General features: G+C 38.9%; 1 protein-coding gene across 3 annotated transcripts in view; it reads right to left on the reverse strand.

The window, feature by feature from the left end:
* Positions 1 to 16176, reverse strand: part of ARHGAP24 (Rho GTPase activating protein 24) — a 75119-nt gene extending 58943 nt beyond the window's left edge. Inside the window, exons 1-2 of one of the 3 annotated variants that reach the window (XM_017860796.1) lie at positions 16046 to 16176; positions 303 to 510 (exon numbers count right to left, since the gene is read on the reverse strand). In XM_017860796.1, coding sequence (XP_017716285.1) covers positions 303 to 510; positions 16046 to 16151 — 314 coding nt within the window. In that variant the 5' untranslated portion in view covers positions 16152 to 16176. Of the gene's footprint in view, positions 1 to 302; positions 511 to 2003; positions 2218 to 11583; positions 12601 to 16045 lie in introns of those variants that run through there. The other 2 variants (XM_017860795.1, XM_017860797.1) reach the window with 2 other exon arrangements.
* Between the last annotated feature and the right edge of the window lie 222 nt (positions 16177 to 16398).

Raw genomic sequence — 16398 nt, forward strand, 5'->3', positions numbered from 1 at the left:
AAGAATCCTATTTTATAAGTTCACTTTTCCAGTGCAAAAGTTTAATACAGTTTTACTTTAGTACCAAAGAAAAAGAACAAAAAAGAATGCTTTAAGATGGAAAGTATGGAAGAGAAAGATATCTAAGGTGCCAAATTTTTGACTTTGTAACGTAATAGAAACAATGCAAACTCCTGCAGGCAAATAATCTATGTCGCAAACTGTTGACACATCAATCAAGGTTATGCCTCCTCAGCTCACTGCACCCTGTCAGTTCAGTCTGAATTTCTCAGTGAAGATGGTTAGTAAAAGTGTGACTCTACCTGTCAAATGATGGCTTCTCCCCACAGTCAAAGGCATCTTGGAGCTCCTTCACAAGATTAGCCTGGCCTGGCAGTCGAAAGAGACCCTCTTCTTTCAGCCCCCTTTGTCGGATAAAGTCCACGCACTGCTCCACCAACATTGGAGCCAGACGGTTTCCGTACCTCTTCTCATAACGAACAGTATCCTCCAGTTTCTGTCCAAAAATGCCTAAAAAAGTAAAGGATCACAGTGAACTTGAAAAATTTATCTCTTCCCACTTTGTGGTTGTTGTTGTTTTAATTCAATATAACAGAAAAACAAAGATTGGAATGCTAGCAAGCACTTAACATTCAGTATTTCACATTATTATACAATCAAATTCATTATATGCAATTCCTCAAATGGTATGAATTTACCTTATGCTATCCCTTTCTTGTATTCTATGTTTAGCCCAAAACCAAAATAGAAATACAGAGTTTGAGATATCCATTTTGAAATAAGAAAACTGTAATAATATAACTTGAGTTTAGGGTTTTCTTTTTTTTTTTTTTTTTTCCTTTTAGGAAAGAAATGGTATTCAATAGCTTAAAAGCAGAAATATGCTGCAGAAAATAGTCAAATTCTACCTTTATTACAGTTTTATATTTATGTCCAATTTGCACTTAAATCCTATTTCCTTTTACCCCTTTTGTTTTTACTCAAGTTGTGATGCTATGACTATAATCAAGGTGATAAAACCAGGAAAAGAAACCCTGAATTTTCTCCCATACAAAATATTTCAGACACTGTTTGCATGTCTTAAACTATTAACTTATTTGAAAGTGAAAAATTGAAATTTACAAAGCAGAGCATACTAAAAGTGGAGAGGTGGGACCATAGTGACTTGCCCTAACAGGTAGGGTATTGTAAACAAGTACATTGTTTAGAATTGGCAGTACATGGTGGCAGTAAAAAGCAGGCCAAGTTTTAGATAGATTTATTAATGATTTTACAATACCTACAAACCATACATTCCTTGGTGTATACACCGGGGCCAAAAACAACCACTATTTCATCCTCAGTACTTCACTAATTAAGAGATGATATTTTTGAAATATATTAATATTAGGTAGTAGTTTGGTAAAAATTATCAACCTATGAGAAAGGAGGGGAAAACAGCCAAAGTAAATGTGACTCCAATGTTCCCAGATGGAATGAATATCATGAAATTATTGTAATGGTCTAAGGAGTTTCACAAAAGGGGAAGAAAAGTAAGTGGTGCATGTTGAAATTAGGTAAGACTTCAGAATGTGTGGGGAATTATTTAACAGCCATTAGGTTAAGGATTTGACCATACCAACAGATGCTTTGCCCCCCCACCTGTAACATAATGTCTTTATAGATTCAGTAGTGCAAAACTGTCACATTTCAAGCAATAAAGAATTGTTACCAAAGAAAATATTCTTAGCTCAGGTAGAAACGATAACAGGAAACACAACTATTCTACAACTGGTATAAAATTTAGCACTAATGAAATACATATATTCCATTTAGGAAATAATGCCGAGTAACCCAATGTCAATATTCAAGTGTATAAAGCAGAATTAGAAATAGTGTTTTCTAAGGGCAGTAAGATTAGAGCAGACAACCGGTCTAGTTAGCTTGGTTTGTAGACTTTAGAACAAATAGTTCCTTGATAATGGTGTATCAAACATTATTCTCCAACTCCAACAGACACTCACACCCCCTTCTCCCTTGACATTTCCATTGTAGAACCTGGAAAATTAAATACTTCTTCCACTTCCCTTGCAGAGGGGTGGTCACGTGGCATAGTCCTGGTCAATAAGTCTTCTTGTAGCCTTTAGGAAGACTTGCTCTTCTTGATGAAAAGGAAAAGCATCTGTAATTGTCAATCACTCCTTTTGCCTGTCTTCCACTTGGGCACGATACTGGCTCTTGTTATAGTCATCTTTCGTCCATTAGGCAACAATCACAAGGGAAAGGCTAAAAGATTAACAGACATGCTGAGGCTGAATTTATTGAACTACTGATCCAATACTGGCCGCACCTTTGTCCAGATAGCTTTTAATGTGAGAAAAACAAGCTGATGTGCATTTAAGCCAGTTTTCTATTCCTTCAGCAAAACAAAATTCTAATCCATTCAATGGTAATAACAATTTTTGGAGATATTCTAGTGTTTTAATAGTAAGGTTTACAAATTGGCTATGTTGGAGAATATAGACCCTTTCTGTGGAGGGCTTTGAAAACAAACGTCATGCTTATTTGCCTCTAGTGTTTGAACTATATCCTGCCAAAATTAAGTAAATAGCCTTTTAGAAGACTTACAGATCATTTAAGAAAATAATATGTTGACATTTGGAAATAAATTTTATGTATGTGTGATTTTTTTTTTTACTTTGAATTTTTGCTTTTGATTGATAAATATATTACCTAAGGGTTCTCTCCAAATCCAACAGAAAATCTACTAAAGATGTTGCAATTCAATGACTGTGTGCTACAAACATGAACAAAACTTCCAAAATTTGGGTTTATACAGTAATGAAAAACAGTCAAACATTCTTTTCTCAAAGCTTTCAGGAATTTTTTTCTTTTCCCAACAACTCAAGGAAGCAATAAAGAAAGGGGTGTTTTGCTTTAGATGTGTATTTGGTTTCCTTTTTACTTTCTTGTACATGCAGGTTTGCCTTTATAATAAAATAAGAATTTAAAGCTATAGCAAGAAACTTAAATTCATTAAGTATTTATTATACTCTGAGTCCCTCACAATATTCTCTCATCTTTATAAGAAACACGTAAGGTAACTATCATTCTCCCTTTTTTACACGGAAAATTGGGGCTCAGAGAGATGAAACAATTTGAGATGAAATAAATTCAGATTTATTTAGCTTTAAAATCTTTGCTCATTCCTGAATATCAGTCCTTTTCTTATTTATTTAATCACAATCGTGAGTCCTCATTTTCTAGTAATTAAAAATATTAGTACATTCTACAACCGAGTAAAACCATGTACCTTTTTTGTGCTTTTAAAAAGTGATAATAGCTAAGCTGTACTTACATATGCCAGGCACGTTACAAGCAGTTTACCTGCATTTCTCTCATTTAAAAATTCATAACACCTTGTGAGGCAGGCACCACCATTCCTTGCATTTTAAGGAGGAGGAGCTTGAAGCACAGAAAGGTCAAGTAACTTGCCAAATGTCACACAGCAGTAAATGGTGGAGCTAAGGCTTGTTTGAGGCAGTGGGATATCAGAGCCACTCAGTGTCTATTACACAATACTGTGTAGTATGCACAATGGCTGAAAACAGCAATGGAGGAAGACAGCTGCCATTTATTAGCTTTCTGACCTCAATTCCTCCCATCACATTAGGATCAATGATTTGTGCTGAGAAAATGTAAATTGGGAGTTGGGGGAGGTCAGAAATAAAAGAGAAGGAAAATACTCTGGAGCTTCAATGAGCATGCTGTCCCCCAAAGCAACTGCCTGTTTATAAAGCTGGTGGCCTTAATATAGCAGTATAATATGTAAAAAAGTTTTAAAGCATGTAGACAACATGTATATATGGTTTCAAATCCCTGTCGGAAAATGCGTTTTCTGCTGTAGAACTGGTCTTGCAAAGAATGAGTAAAGAATTTTAATAGACGTATACTCCCCATTCTGTAGCACTGGAAATAGAGTGTGCCAAATATTTCTGGCTTAAAATGGTAGATGTGGATTGCCCTTCTGCATAAGAATCCTCCTTGGGAGGAAAGCTATTGATGGGAAAAAAATCATTAAAAAAAAAAACAGATTTATTTAAAAATTTCCTTGAGGGAGCAGTGAAACTTCAAATTTTAAAATTAACACAAAAGCACGAAGGTCATGTGCTACCCCCAGCTAACAGCATGAAGAAAGGACACAGCGACTAGTAGATTATTAACAATACTCCCTGGGATGTGGGTCACGCGAACAGTTCCAGCTACGTCCACTTAAACTCCCAGCAAGTTTTCACACACTCTGACAAAACCGTCACCAGCATTTGTGGGCGGCGATGAATATCACGCCTACCTCTCCTCCATGTGAAAGTACATTGGTGTGTCATAAAACATCACCCAGGATGTGACTTTTCACTGGATTGAGAAAGTAAATCACACAGGTGAATTTATTATACTGGTAGGTGGTTGCTTCCAGTGGAACAAGCAAGAGAGAAACTGCCACAGCCTTCAGGGTTTGTGAGGGTCCCCCTTTACATGTGATTTATAGAGCCAATAGCTAGAGGCTGCCTGTGAAGTGAATGACTGTGATGCTATAAATACATTCATATTTCATTCTTCCTGAAAATAAATAAGCAAAGATGAATCTAAACCTTCTTCGACTCTGTGCCCTGTAACTACATATTCTCTTTGCTTCTCAATTCCCAGTGAAGTATGTGACTCTGTCTCCTTTTCATCATTTTCCATCCACTTTCTAACTTTTGCAATTTGGTATCTGACCCAGTTATAACAATAAAATGGCTTTTTCTACGGTCACCGATAACTTCCTAGTTGCCAAATCATTGACAGCCAAATTTGTTGTTTGTATTACTTCATGTCTCACTCCCTTTAAAACTGTCAGTCTCCTTCTTCCTGACACTTCACATGTTACATGATTTTTGCCTCTCAATGCCGTTCTCAGTCTCTTTCTTGACTATGCTAACTACTATACTCTTATAGTTGTCTGGGTTCTGTCCTCAGCTCCATTTTTACTTAACCTGATACAGTTACTCTACTAGACTCCACTTAATTTCACTACATATTAATTATTTTCAGGTTTGCATCTCAATTTGGGCTATTGCTATAATATCCAGCATTGGATTTCTGGGTGCCCAGGAGAACTCTCAATAGGGATAGCTCAAACATTTTCAAACTCAAAATTTCTAAAGCTGAATAAGTCATCTCTTTTTAAAAACCTGTTCTGTGTCCTTTAATCCTAATTTTGGTTATCAGTACATACAAGCTATTCCCCCAAAACATTGAAGTGCCATCTGAGAATCAACCTACATTCCTCTTTCCTTCAAGCTACTCATTTAATCACCATGCTGATCGCCTCCAAGCTCCTTACCACTGCATTAGGTTAGATATTCAGTATTTCTTCTATGATTTTTTGAAGAACAGAGTTCCCAATCCAGCCAAGTGCTGCCATGGTGGACTTCATAATGTTTCAGTTGGATCATGCCACTCTTCTGCTTCACCTCTTCCAATGGTGCCCACCGGCCTGTCTTTGCAACCAAATTCCTTTTTATGAAATAAAGTCCCCACAAGCTGATCTCAGCCTCTTTATCCTCCATTCAGTCAACAATGTTAGGTGGTATCCATTGTGTGCCAGGCACTGTGACATCTCCACTCTCATTTCTTTTGCTTCCTCACAAACAATATGCTCTCAAACTGTGCTGAACTATGTATTGCTTGTCATGTCTTCATGCTTCCTTCTAGAAGGTAGGTCCTGCCTTTGTAAGTCAGCGTAGGAAACCTTATCCTGTAAGAGTCAACTCATACATCTCCTGTGTCAAGTCTTTACTGACATTCCATTGCCTCATCCCCTACCCTAGACCCAAAGCTTGATATGTTTCTTTATTCCTTAACATTTTGCATGGAAATTATTTATTAAGAAGCCTAACCTGTGCTGGACTAGTAAAAAGAGGAGTTTACTTTTACATTTATTATAATGAAATAATTGTTTTACATTTATTATTATTATTATAAGTATTAGAAAGCAGTTACATACTGTATATCTATCCTATGAGTTTCGGAGAGGTTTAGGCAAGGTGCCACAGACACAAGGCCCACACTGGGATTGGTACCAGGTGTAAAGGACTCCAAAGCTTTAATTCTATTTTACCATAGTCGAGGCCTTTTGTTTATGTCCCTGGAACTTATCAAGATGGGTGACACACAGATGCCCCATAAACATTTATGGAATAAATGCATGCATGGAAACAAAACACTTTACCTCCCCAAAATAGAAAATAAATGAATAATTTCAATGTCAAATGAAACTCATTGACAATTCTTGAGTTGTGCCATTAATTTTGGGTTCCTTATCCCTTCTTGTCTATAGATCACATACTCAGCCACAATGGGAATTTGCCTTGACTTATCCTCTGCTTACTGCAACTCTGCTAGCAGGATAAATCCTGGTATCACCAGGATGGCAAGAATTTTCCATTAAAATGAATATTCACCCATAGTAAATGGGCAAATCAAAGTAAAATACATCCATTTTAGTACAGAACTAAGAAACAAAGCCAGGCAAAGCTTACTTCACTCTGTCACCAACTTTCTAAGTAGCCACAAAATATTATATAGATAGAAAGCCTTTACTCCAAGGAGCTCAAGGACTATCATAACCAGTGAATGTTGGTAGAACCTTTACCCTTTTCAAGGTCAGAGGGGGGAAGGAAGGAAAATAATAAAGGCCAGGAAAGATTAAGAAAGTGTTAGAAGGTGTACATAGCGACCCAGTGGACTAGGTCTTTGACCAGTGGAGCAATTATAGACACTAGGTTCCAAGTCAGGCAAGTTGCATGTATTTCTTTATTTGGCATTCACAGACATCCTACAAGTGGGTCCCTTTTCTATAAACAGGGAAACAGATTTGAAGATGGTAGGTGACCTGTCTGAGGTCACACATCTAGAAAGTGGCAGATTTGGGATACAAACACAGCTCCATATGATTCTAAAAGTCTTTCATTTTTCACTATGTTATATTAATTCAATTCAAACATAATTTTTCCAAGGCATTCTCACCATTATCTTAGTATCATATAGGAGAAAATGTCTTTTTGTAACTTTCAAAGACCAAACCCGATTTCCTTTAGTTTATGTGAATCACTGGGTTTCCACAGGAGCCTGTGGTCAGCCTTTTGTTCAGGGGCACCTCCAACTTAATAGCTAATTTGGTGTATTGCTTATCACAAAGTAATTATTTATGTTTTGTTATTCCCAAGGAGTCTGTGAATTCATAGATTTGAGACAATCTGTTTGTTTACCTTCTCATTCCCAGCACCACTTGGGAGAGGCTCCATAAAACATTGATATATGAATTAATGAGCTAGTCATTTATACACATTTTAAAATTATATAGATTTGGATGGTGGTATTTTGTTGGACAAATCCATTTTCATAAATGTGATTACAACATATATAACATACAATACATTTTAAAGAGGATGTTGGTCTTGTCCACCACCACTGTAAAGACATTCTATTGCCTATGGACTCGTGGGAATAGATAGATAGTAACATTGAACCTCACTGATTTATAATCAGTCTTGAATCGCTCATTGAACAGATCTATTGCCATTCTCCACTTTGGGAATAAACATGTGTGTGTGTGCATGTGTGTACATTACAAACGTGTATAAAGCACCTCAAGGTGGCTATGAGGATACAGTGGCCAAGAATCAGCATATGTAAAATATAAGGGCTGTAGGCAGGGTGCAGTGGCTTGTGCCTATAATCCCAGCACTTTGGGAGGCCAAGGTGGTAGGATTACTTGAGGTCAGGAGTTTGAGACCAACCTGGCCAATGTGATGAAATCCCATCTCTACTAAAAATACAAAAATTAGCTGGGTATGGTGGTGGGTACCTGTAATCCCAGCTACTCAGGAGGCTGAGCTAGGAGAATCACTTGAACCCGGGAGGTGAAGGTTGCAGTGAACCGAGACTGCACCTCTGCACTCCAGCCTTGATGACAGAATGAGACTCTATCTCAAAACAAACAAACAAATAAATACAAATAAAATAAAACATAAGAGCTATAGAGTTAGGAGCATATAATTGTTAAACAGAGAAAGCTTGCTGAAGAAATTAGAGCCAGTGATGCTTTGAAGAGAGCATAAAGTTGGGACAGACAATGGAGAAGAAAACATCACAGTGGAGGAAACAAGTGAAGAAACATGAAGAAGTGGTGTAGGACATGTGTTTGGGAGAAAGGATGAAACAGTCTGGGGAATCAGGGGGCTTATACTCCAGGGAATTGTTAGGATTTGTCGGAGGGCCTTTATAGTTACTTGAAATAGGTCTTCCTCCTGTGAGCAACAGGGGATCATAAAAATCTTTTGAGCTGTGTAAAGTTGCTTGACAGCACTGTTTTAGAAATACAGATAGGGAACTGTTTCACAAGATGGCTTGTGTGTTGTAGGAATTTGTGAAGAGTGCTGGGGGTGCACAGAGGTGAGGATGAATGCTGTCTTGAAAAGCTACTAGGTTAAAGTAAGTTGCATACATGGAGCAATAAAGGCACAAAGAGCGAAGGTGATGGAAATGGAAACGGATTTCGAAGGACATAAAGAAGAAACTATGGTACATGATCACCAAGCGTTTGCTGTGTAGGAAAAGCCACTGAGGACCTGATGATCACTTACCTCCAAGAAGGGAGCAGTTCATGAAAAAATCAAGATAGAGTCGGACTTTAAAAATCTAATTTAGCATCCTGGGATCACAACAATCAAGGAATCTAGCCTCTTATGACTAGATCCAAGTGCTCAGACTCTGGTGTTATACATTCCCAGGTAATCAAAGGATTGGTTATACTGCCAATAGTCTTACTATAGAAGGAAAGAAAAATTGTAGTTTCAAAATCAACAGGGTAAAAAATTCACTTATAATCTTTATCTCAACGGAACATAAATTCAAAGCCCTACAATCCCCAGTTTCCTGCCTAATAGATGTTTCTTGGTTCCTGGAATTTTCGAACCACTGGGAAATCATTTTCAGTGACCTCAATTAGTACCCAAACAAAGAGTGAGAGATGAAAGGGTAGCAAAGAACAGAAGAGGTCTGGAAGAGAAAGGTGCTCTGAGAGGTGAGTTTCAGCTTGCACAACATGCAAGCTCTAATGTAACCAGGCCTCTGGAAACTTTTACTGAGCGCCACACTTTATCCTGACAGCATTTCTAAAACCGCTGGAAATGCAGCATGTCTCCTCTGCTGTTGGGCTACTTTTGACAACACTAAAAAAAAAAAAAAAAAAAAAAAAAAAAAAAAAAAAAAAGGGAAACAAAACAAAACAAAACATGTTTTACATGTGGATCAGGAAAAGTAGCCACGTCAACATTTTTTTTTTTTTTTTAACTCTGGGGCATTTTCCTGGCTTCAAACATTCTTCTTATTGCGTTCCTTAAAATGACTTAAGCTGATTCTCTCGGACAGGCTTGGGAGAGGAACGCAGAAACCCAGGCCACTTCTTGAAACACTTGAGTACCCAGGAAATTAAATAAAGCACAAAAGAACACACTCTTCTTAAGGTGGCATGGTTTTAGGAACCCAGAATTGAGAGACGAGTTCATTCTTTTCAAGGTCAGACCTTCAATAAAGATGTAAAACCCCTGTGCGTCATGCTGCTGCTGCCCTGAGTGATGAGTGCAGCAGAGCAAGGTGGCGGCGGGTTGGGGCTGCAGCAGCTGAGCGCCTGTGCTCCCAGGGCCCCACTGCAGAACTGTGGGCACGCAGCCCTTGAACAGAGAGAGCCTGGAATGCAGCGGGCTCCAGAGAATGGAAAGGAAGCATAAAACCGCTGAATGCTTCCTGCACCTCCTCTCCTTTCTCCTTTCGACAGAAAGCAGAATACAGCTTTGTAAATAAAAAAACTCTTCATCCTGGTTCAAATGCTGGACATTCCCCAAACTACTAAGGCTTTGCAGAGAAAAGGACAGCCTTTAAAAATAGCCCCCCAGGAGAGGAGAGATGGAAGCTGTGCCTTACTCGGTGTTGGCCATTTGCCAGTCCATGGGACTGTTCTTCCCAGGCACTGCCTTCTCCGCTTGGTATTTAAGGAGAAAGGGAGGAAGGCATCGGGAACAGCAGTGTGTTCACAGGGATTCTATGGGAGACGGAAAGGTGGCAAAGGCCAAAAAAAAAAAAAAAAAAAAAAAAAGGCATTTAAAGATAGATTAGTAATCCTCCAAACATCTCATGTTACAAATGAACAGCAGTAACTCCGAAGAGTTGTGTTTGGATAGAACCAGTTTAGTTTCTGATGGGCTGGGGAACTAGAAGAGGAAACTATCTTTTAAGCAATTAGTCCCTGAGCCTTTAAAAATTTCTGTCATTGTTAATTTCTCTATCAATGATGCAATCCTATGGTATTCAGAAAATCCCTATAGAACTATAAAAATATGAGACATGCATCTCTCATTTAATTATCTTTGTGGATGAGATAGGAATGTAAATTAACACCTGAATTCCTTGCTGATAATATATGACGGTGATTGTCACCACGTCTTAGGTACGCAAAGGAAAACACTCTGCAGGAATAATAGTTTCCTTAAAAAAAAAGTTTCCACCATATTTTGTAATTTTGATTTTCTTATTTTGTTTTACTTTTGTTAGTTGCTAAGTAGGGAAGATTAACAAATGGGTGGCAAATCAAAAAAAAGGGTGTGGGGGAGAAAAACAACCCTAGATGTCATTCAACTCAGGGCCTGGCTAAATTATTAGTTTACTGTACATGTCATTAACATTATAATTACTTAGTTTCTATTTAAACAGCCATTCCACTTAATTGTCCTTATCTTAAAGCAAAAGATATTTTAAATATTTTGATCCATAAGCCTTTCCTGAAAACATTTTATTTTACCTATTTTGTATTCTCTAATTCCCCCAAAATAAGTCAATTCAGAAATGTCTTAGTTTCTTTTATTGATCGTAAGTTGTTCTATGTTCCCACCCCGGTTCCTGATAGTTTTTATCTTTGCCCTCTCCCAGTGCCGCCTTGTGATATATTTGAAAAGTCAGGGTGACTCCTATTCCCAGCAAATATTCATCAATATAGTTGAAAGCCTCTTGAAAATGGGTCAGCCCGGATAATTCGATTATCAAATTTTTCTCAACAGGGGAGGCGAGGCAAGCACAAGCAGCCAGAATCAAAACCAAGGTGACGGGGACACAGCACAGGGATTTGCGAGGGCCCTGTTTTGAGGGGTCAGAACGTGGTTGCTTGATTCGGGTCTAGGAAGGGCCCAAGATCACTCTGGTCCCTCCTCTGAGGGCGGTCAGCCCAGCTTGCTTAGGACCCTGTCAGTCAAGGTGATCCCCATAGGATCACTATTCTTTAAGCCCCACCTACCCCACCTATTCACAGACAATAATACACAGATTTAAATGAACCTCAGAAAATAAGTATAGACAAGCAAGGACACACACACAAATCACTCTTGTACAGTCCTAAGCTCTTGGTTTCCAAACTCCCATTTTATCTGAGCATAAACAGACCTTAAAGCGTAAGAGAATATGAATATTATTTGTATTTACAAAAAGGACATGATCATATCATCTACCTACCTTTCCGAAAACTAAAACACCGTTTGATTCTTCTGTACGTAGTTTTAGGGATGAAAGGAGTTGAGGCTAAGGCACCAGCGGGGCGCCCCCCAGAATTCCAGTCTTCAGGCGTCATACAGGCCCGAAGTTCTGAACCCAGTTTTGGCTTCCTTTAAAACCTGCCTCTGAGCGAAACCCCACAGTCACTCCTCATGCTTGTTTATTTGTTATTTTTGAAGTGCTGATTCCTAGAACTTGAAGGTTTTGATCATCCAGGTCCTGGCTTAGGGATAAGTTACCACCTCTCATTTATTCCTTTTTAGCAAAAAAACTTCCTTTTCTCTTGCCTAATCCAGGGAGTTTTTAAGGTTTTTTTTTTTTTCTTTAGTTTCTGCAGACATTCCAAAATGTCACAGGAAAAGAACTGCAGCAAGCAAGCTACCATTCTCATTCAAACAGCAGGAATTGGTTTTGTATTTTTTTGTTTTATTAAGAACTGTCTTCTCAGCTGGACTGAGATTCCTCTGGAAAGGTCAGCAAATAGCCCTGTGCAAGAGGAAAGAGGAACAATGACAAAAAGTCCCCTGAGGAAAATTTCAGGACTGTCCTTGCTGGCTCCTTTCATCTGAGCAAGAGGGGAGGAAAATAATGGCACCTACTCCAGAAAGCATTTCAGTGCATGATAGATTTCTTTCAAAGGACTCCCCTGCTCCTTTTATAGCACCCCTCATCCTTTGATGCTCTCTGCAGGCTTCTCCCCTTTCCTTTCTGTCTTCAAACTCCTGAGGGAATCACCACGTCAGAACAGTCGAGTGCCCATTCCAAGAGGCTCCTTGGATCTGCAGGGGGAGGCAGCTTTGCAAGGAGCGTCTCCTCCCCCTCCTCCTGCTCTGTCTCCCCTTTTCTCAATGAGAACTGGGAGGGAGCTGGCAGGGCTGCGGTGGCTCCTCACCAAGGCTGTGTGGCTGTGGCTGCTTCCAGTGCCCGCCGGTCACATGCAGCAGGTGCAGTCACAACAGGATGAGGGGAGGAGGGAGAATGCCACGCTGCGGTGTGAACCCCTTTCTTTTTCTTTTGACTTTGTGTTGACTTCCCAGCTCTTGTCTTGTAAAACACTTTTACAACTGCCTGGCTCAGCCCCTCCAGAAATCACAGGGCACCAAACCAACCCCCAGGGGGTAAACTTTTTGCCCCTTCACACCTGCATTTATTCTCTTCCCATACAAGTTTTACTTTTTTCCCAAATCATTTGTAAGTGAATTCATTTGTGAGCACTGATTTAACATGCATACCCTGAAAGCGTATTTATACATGTGTATGTGTGTGTCCCTAAAACAGAAAAGTATTTAAAATCCAGTGGCAAAGAGTCTGTGGGTAAAGCTGTAAACACATCAACACGTATTTGTGTGGGTGTATTTACACACACATATATGTTTATCCAGGCATGGTTTGCAAACCAATTCTGTTTTCAACATTCTTCCATGCTCTTGCACATACCTTCTGCACCCCAGCCCCCATGTCCACCAAGCCTCTCAGTCCTACTCACTGAACAATTTACTTGCTGGGTTAATCATTCATCCACCTGGCTGTTTCATGAACTGATTTGGATGTTAGTGCCTTAACCCCAACTGACCCCCAAGGCCACTGTGTTCCTTCCCAGACATTCGGCAGAAGCTTTACAAGACCATGAGGAGTGTTAAAAAGGTTCTTCCATTAAAAACATCATTACTCTGACTAGCATGCCCATGTAGGTAATCTTTTGTCATTGAAAGGATTATTATTCTTTAGTTCTGCCCTGTTGTTCAAATGGTATTTTACCTTCTGTGTCATAGCACACTGCTAAGAAAATAAAGAACCACAAAGTGTAACTCAGCACCACCAAGAGAAATAGTGCTGCCCTTCAAGCACTTCAGCCAACAGAAAAATCCACTGACCTGAGCACTGATCTACAAAGAACTCCTGTAGCACAGGATTTTGGAGCTAGGAAGTGAAAGCATTTTTTTCCTCTAATTTTCTTATTTCACAAGTGAGTAAAACCAAAGGTAAGGGAGGTAAAAGTACACATCCAAGATTGTGCACTTGGTCTGTGGCTAAGCAAGAACACGTTACCTCTTAATTAACCTCTGTTTGCCTACATGCCAATTGTTCATCATAAGGATTATTAACAAATAGTATTCTTACTGCCTTGCTGGGTCTCTGAATCAACTCTTTTCATTAGGAGGCAGAAATATACGGGAAAGATCTGATTTTGGTAGTAGCTAACAATCAGAGCTAACAATCAGTAGCTAAGCAATCAGAGCTACAAGAACCACTGGGCTGGGCGCGATGGCTCACACCTGTAATCCCAGCACTCTGGGAGGCTGAGGCGGGTGGGTCACCTAAGGTCAGGAGGTTGAGACCAGCCTGGTCAACATGGTGAAACCCCATCGCCACTAAAAATACAAAAAAAAATTAGCTGGGTGTAGTGGCAGGCGACTATAATATCAGCTACTGGGGAGGCTGAGGCAGGAAAATCACTGAAACCAGGGAGGCAGAGGTTGCAGTGAGCCGAGATTGTGCCATTGCACTCCAGCATGGGCAACCAAAGGAGACTTCATCTCAAAAAACAACAACAACAACAACAACAACAACAACAAAAACGAAAAACAAAATCACTATTAATGAATTATCACTCTCCTCAGATCTCAAATTATGGACTAGACACTTTCATAAAATTGCCTCAAAACAATTGAACAGAAACCCAGTATAAAAATAAACAAGAAAGGAAGGGAGGGAAGGAGGGAAGGAGGAGGAAAGAAGGAAGGAAGGAAGGAAGGAAGGCAGGCATATCAAAATTGCCAATATTAGCTGCTCTTGCACTTCGGGTCAGTTATTAAGTAAAACAAGATTTTCTTGAACACAAGCACTGTGATACTGTGACAGTCGATCTGATCACTGAGATGGCTACTAATGGGCAGCAGGTAGTGTGTGCAGCGTGAATGTACTGGACAATTGGATGATTCACATCCTGGGAAGGACAGCACGAGATTGCATCATGCTACTAAAAACAATGTGCGACTTAAATCTTATGAATTGTTTATTTCTGGAATTTTCCATTTAATATTTTCAGACTGCCATTGACCAGTGGTAACTGAAACCATGGATAAAGGGGAACTCCTTACTGCATAACTATGAGGAATCCTCTGCTAAGGTACTGGAGTGGGGATTCAGCTGGTGTTTTCAAGTATTTTACATAGTCACTTGCTAGCCATTTTGGGTTATGAATAAGGTAACTGTATGTGTTGTCATCCAAACTCGAACACCGTGGGAGTGAAAGGTAGCAAGATCAGTAATTAGCCTGGGACAAAAGTTGTAAACAGCTCTTACTAAGGAAATTGGAATGAATGGTCATCCTGGTTAGGAACCTTCCCTTTCCCTAACAGAAGATACTGTTAAAACATAGACACTTTACAAACACGTGCTGTTAATCTAGTAAAATATCATGTTTTCAATGAATCTTTACTATTTTAACTTCAACTTACCAACTTTTAAAACTAAACTTCTGAAGTTGTTTTAAAATATAAAATGGTCAGTCAGCCTAAGAAGCATCTGATATGTTTAGAGATAAAAAAAATCACTGTCTCAATTCAGGGTGCTGACAATATACAAAAGAATGGAAAATAAATATAAGGATTGTAATTGTTTATAAAGTGTAAATTTGACCCAATACAATTTATTTTTCACTACATCACCATATAAAAATTAGGCATTATGTTCTTGGAAATATACTGTGGTTGTAGATAAATAATTTTGTGCTTTTTTTTGATCCATTTGCTCATTTTCATTAGATAAGTTTTCTGTTTATATGATTCTGTTTTCTATTTTTTGGCATACCAAGACCACATCTTTAATCTTTTCTTCCTTTGTTTAGTTCTATTCATAGCATCTTTTTAGCTCATTCTTGACATGGTGCATTCTCAATCTGGTGTTAACTCAAACCTTTTAAAAACTTACTTTCAAATTTACAAACACTTAACTGATCTGAAGCATGTTTTTACTCCAGTAATCATCAGATTATTATCAAAAGTTGTGGCATTCCTCTTTGATACAATTGAGCATTTGGGGGCTGGGATATCTTCCAGAACCACTAGTCATAAATTTCTCACTTCATATCTAGATGTTCTTAACTAATCTAGCTTTAAAGTGTGAATCCCATAACTGTGTATTGTTGGTAACATGGGAAAATGCAAAACTAAAAAAAACCCACCCATTTTTATCATTCAACATATTCACAGAAGAAGGTTTGTCATTAATGATACATGATCTAAATTAAACCTGCAGGATTTTCAAAGATATATGTCTAAAAATAATGTTGAACAATTTACAATTTATTTTAACATTCACCCCTTTGAATACAGGAGCTAATAGCAGCATTAGCTGGGGGAATGGGATGAACAGGTTTGGTCTACCTTTCTGTTTTTCCATGATTTTAAAGTACACTCACCTCCTCCGAAAGGTCCCCATATGACCCGGCGGATGGACTTCACCCAGTCTTCCATATCATTCTGGGTGCTTGCCATGAGGAGGTAGCTCTCATGATTTGCTGTCATCCGATCTCGATCGCCTCCTGTGAAAACACAGTAACACATGCAGCTGAGGTTGCATCCAGAGATTCCTCATCATCAGCCTCCAGAGGAACCCCTGAAACAAAGACTATGCCTAAGACAGCCCGTACTAAGTTCTACCCAATGAATTGAAATATTTACCATGGTTTCTGAGTGGAAAGAAAAATTTTAAAAAGGAGAGACTCCTATGTTTTCAGGAGAAAGCTGGAGAACAAATGTCATTTTCTAAATA

Source organism: Rhinopithecus bieti, unplaced genomic scaffold, assembly GCF_001698545.2.
Source record: "Rhinopithecus bieti isolate Rb0 unplaced genomic scaffold, ASM169854v2 scaffold_56939, whole genome shotgun sequence".
In the NCBI taxonomy this organism is placed as follows: Eukaryota; Metazoa; Chordata; class Mammalia; order Primates; family Cercopithecidae; genus Rhinopithecus; species Rhinopithecus bieti.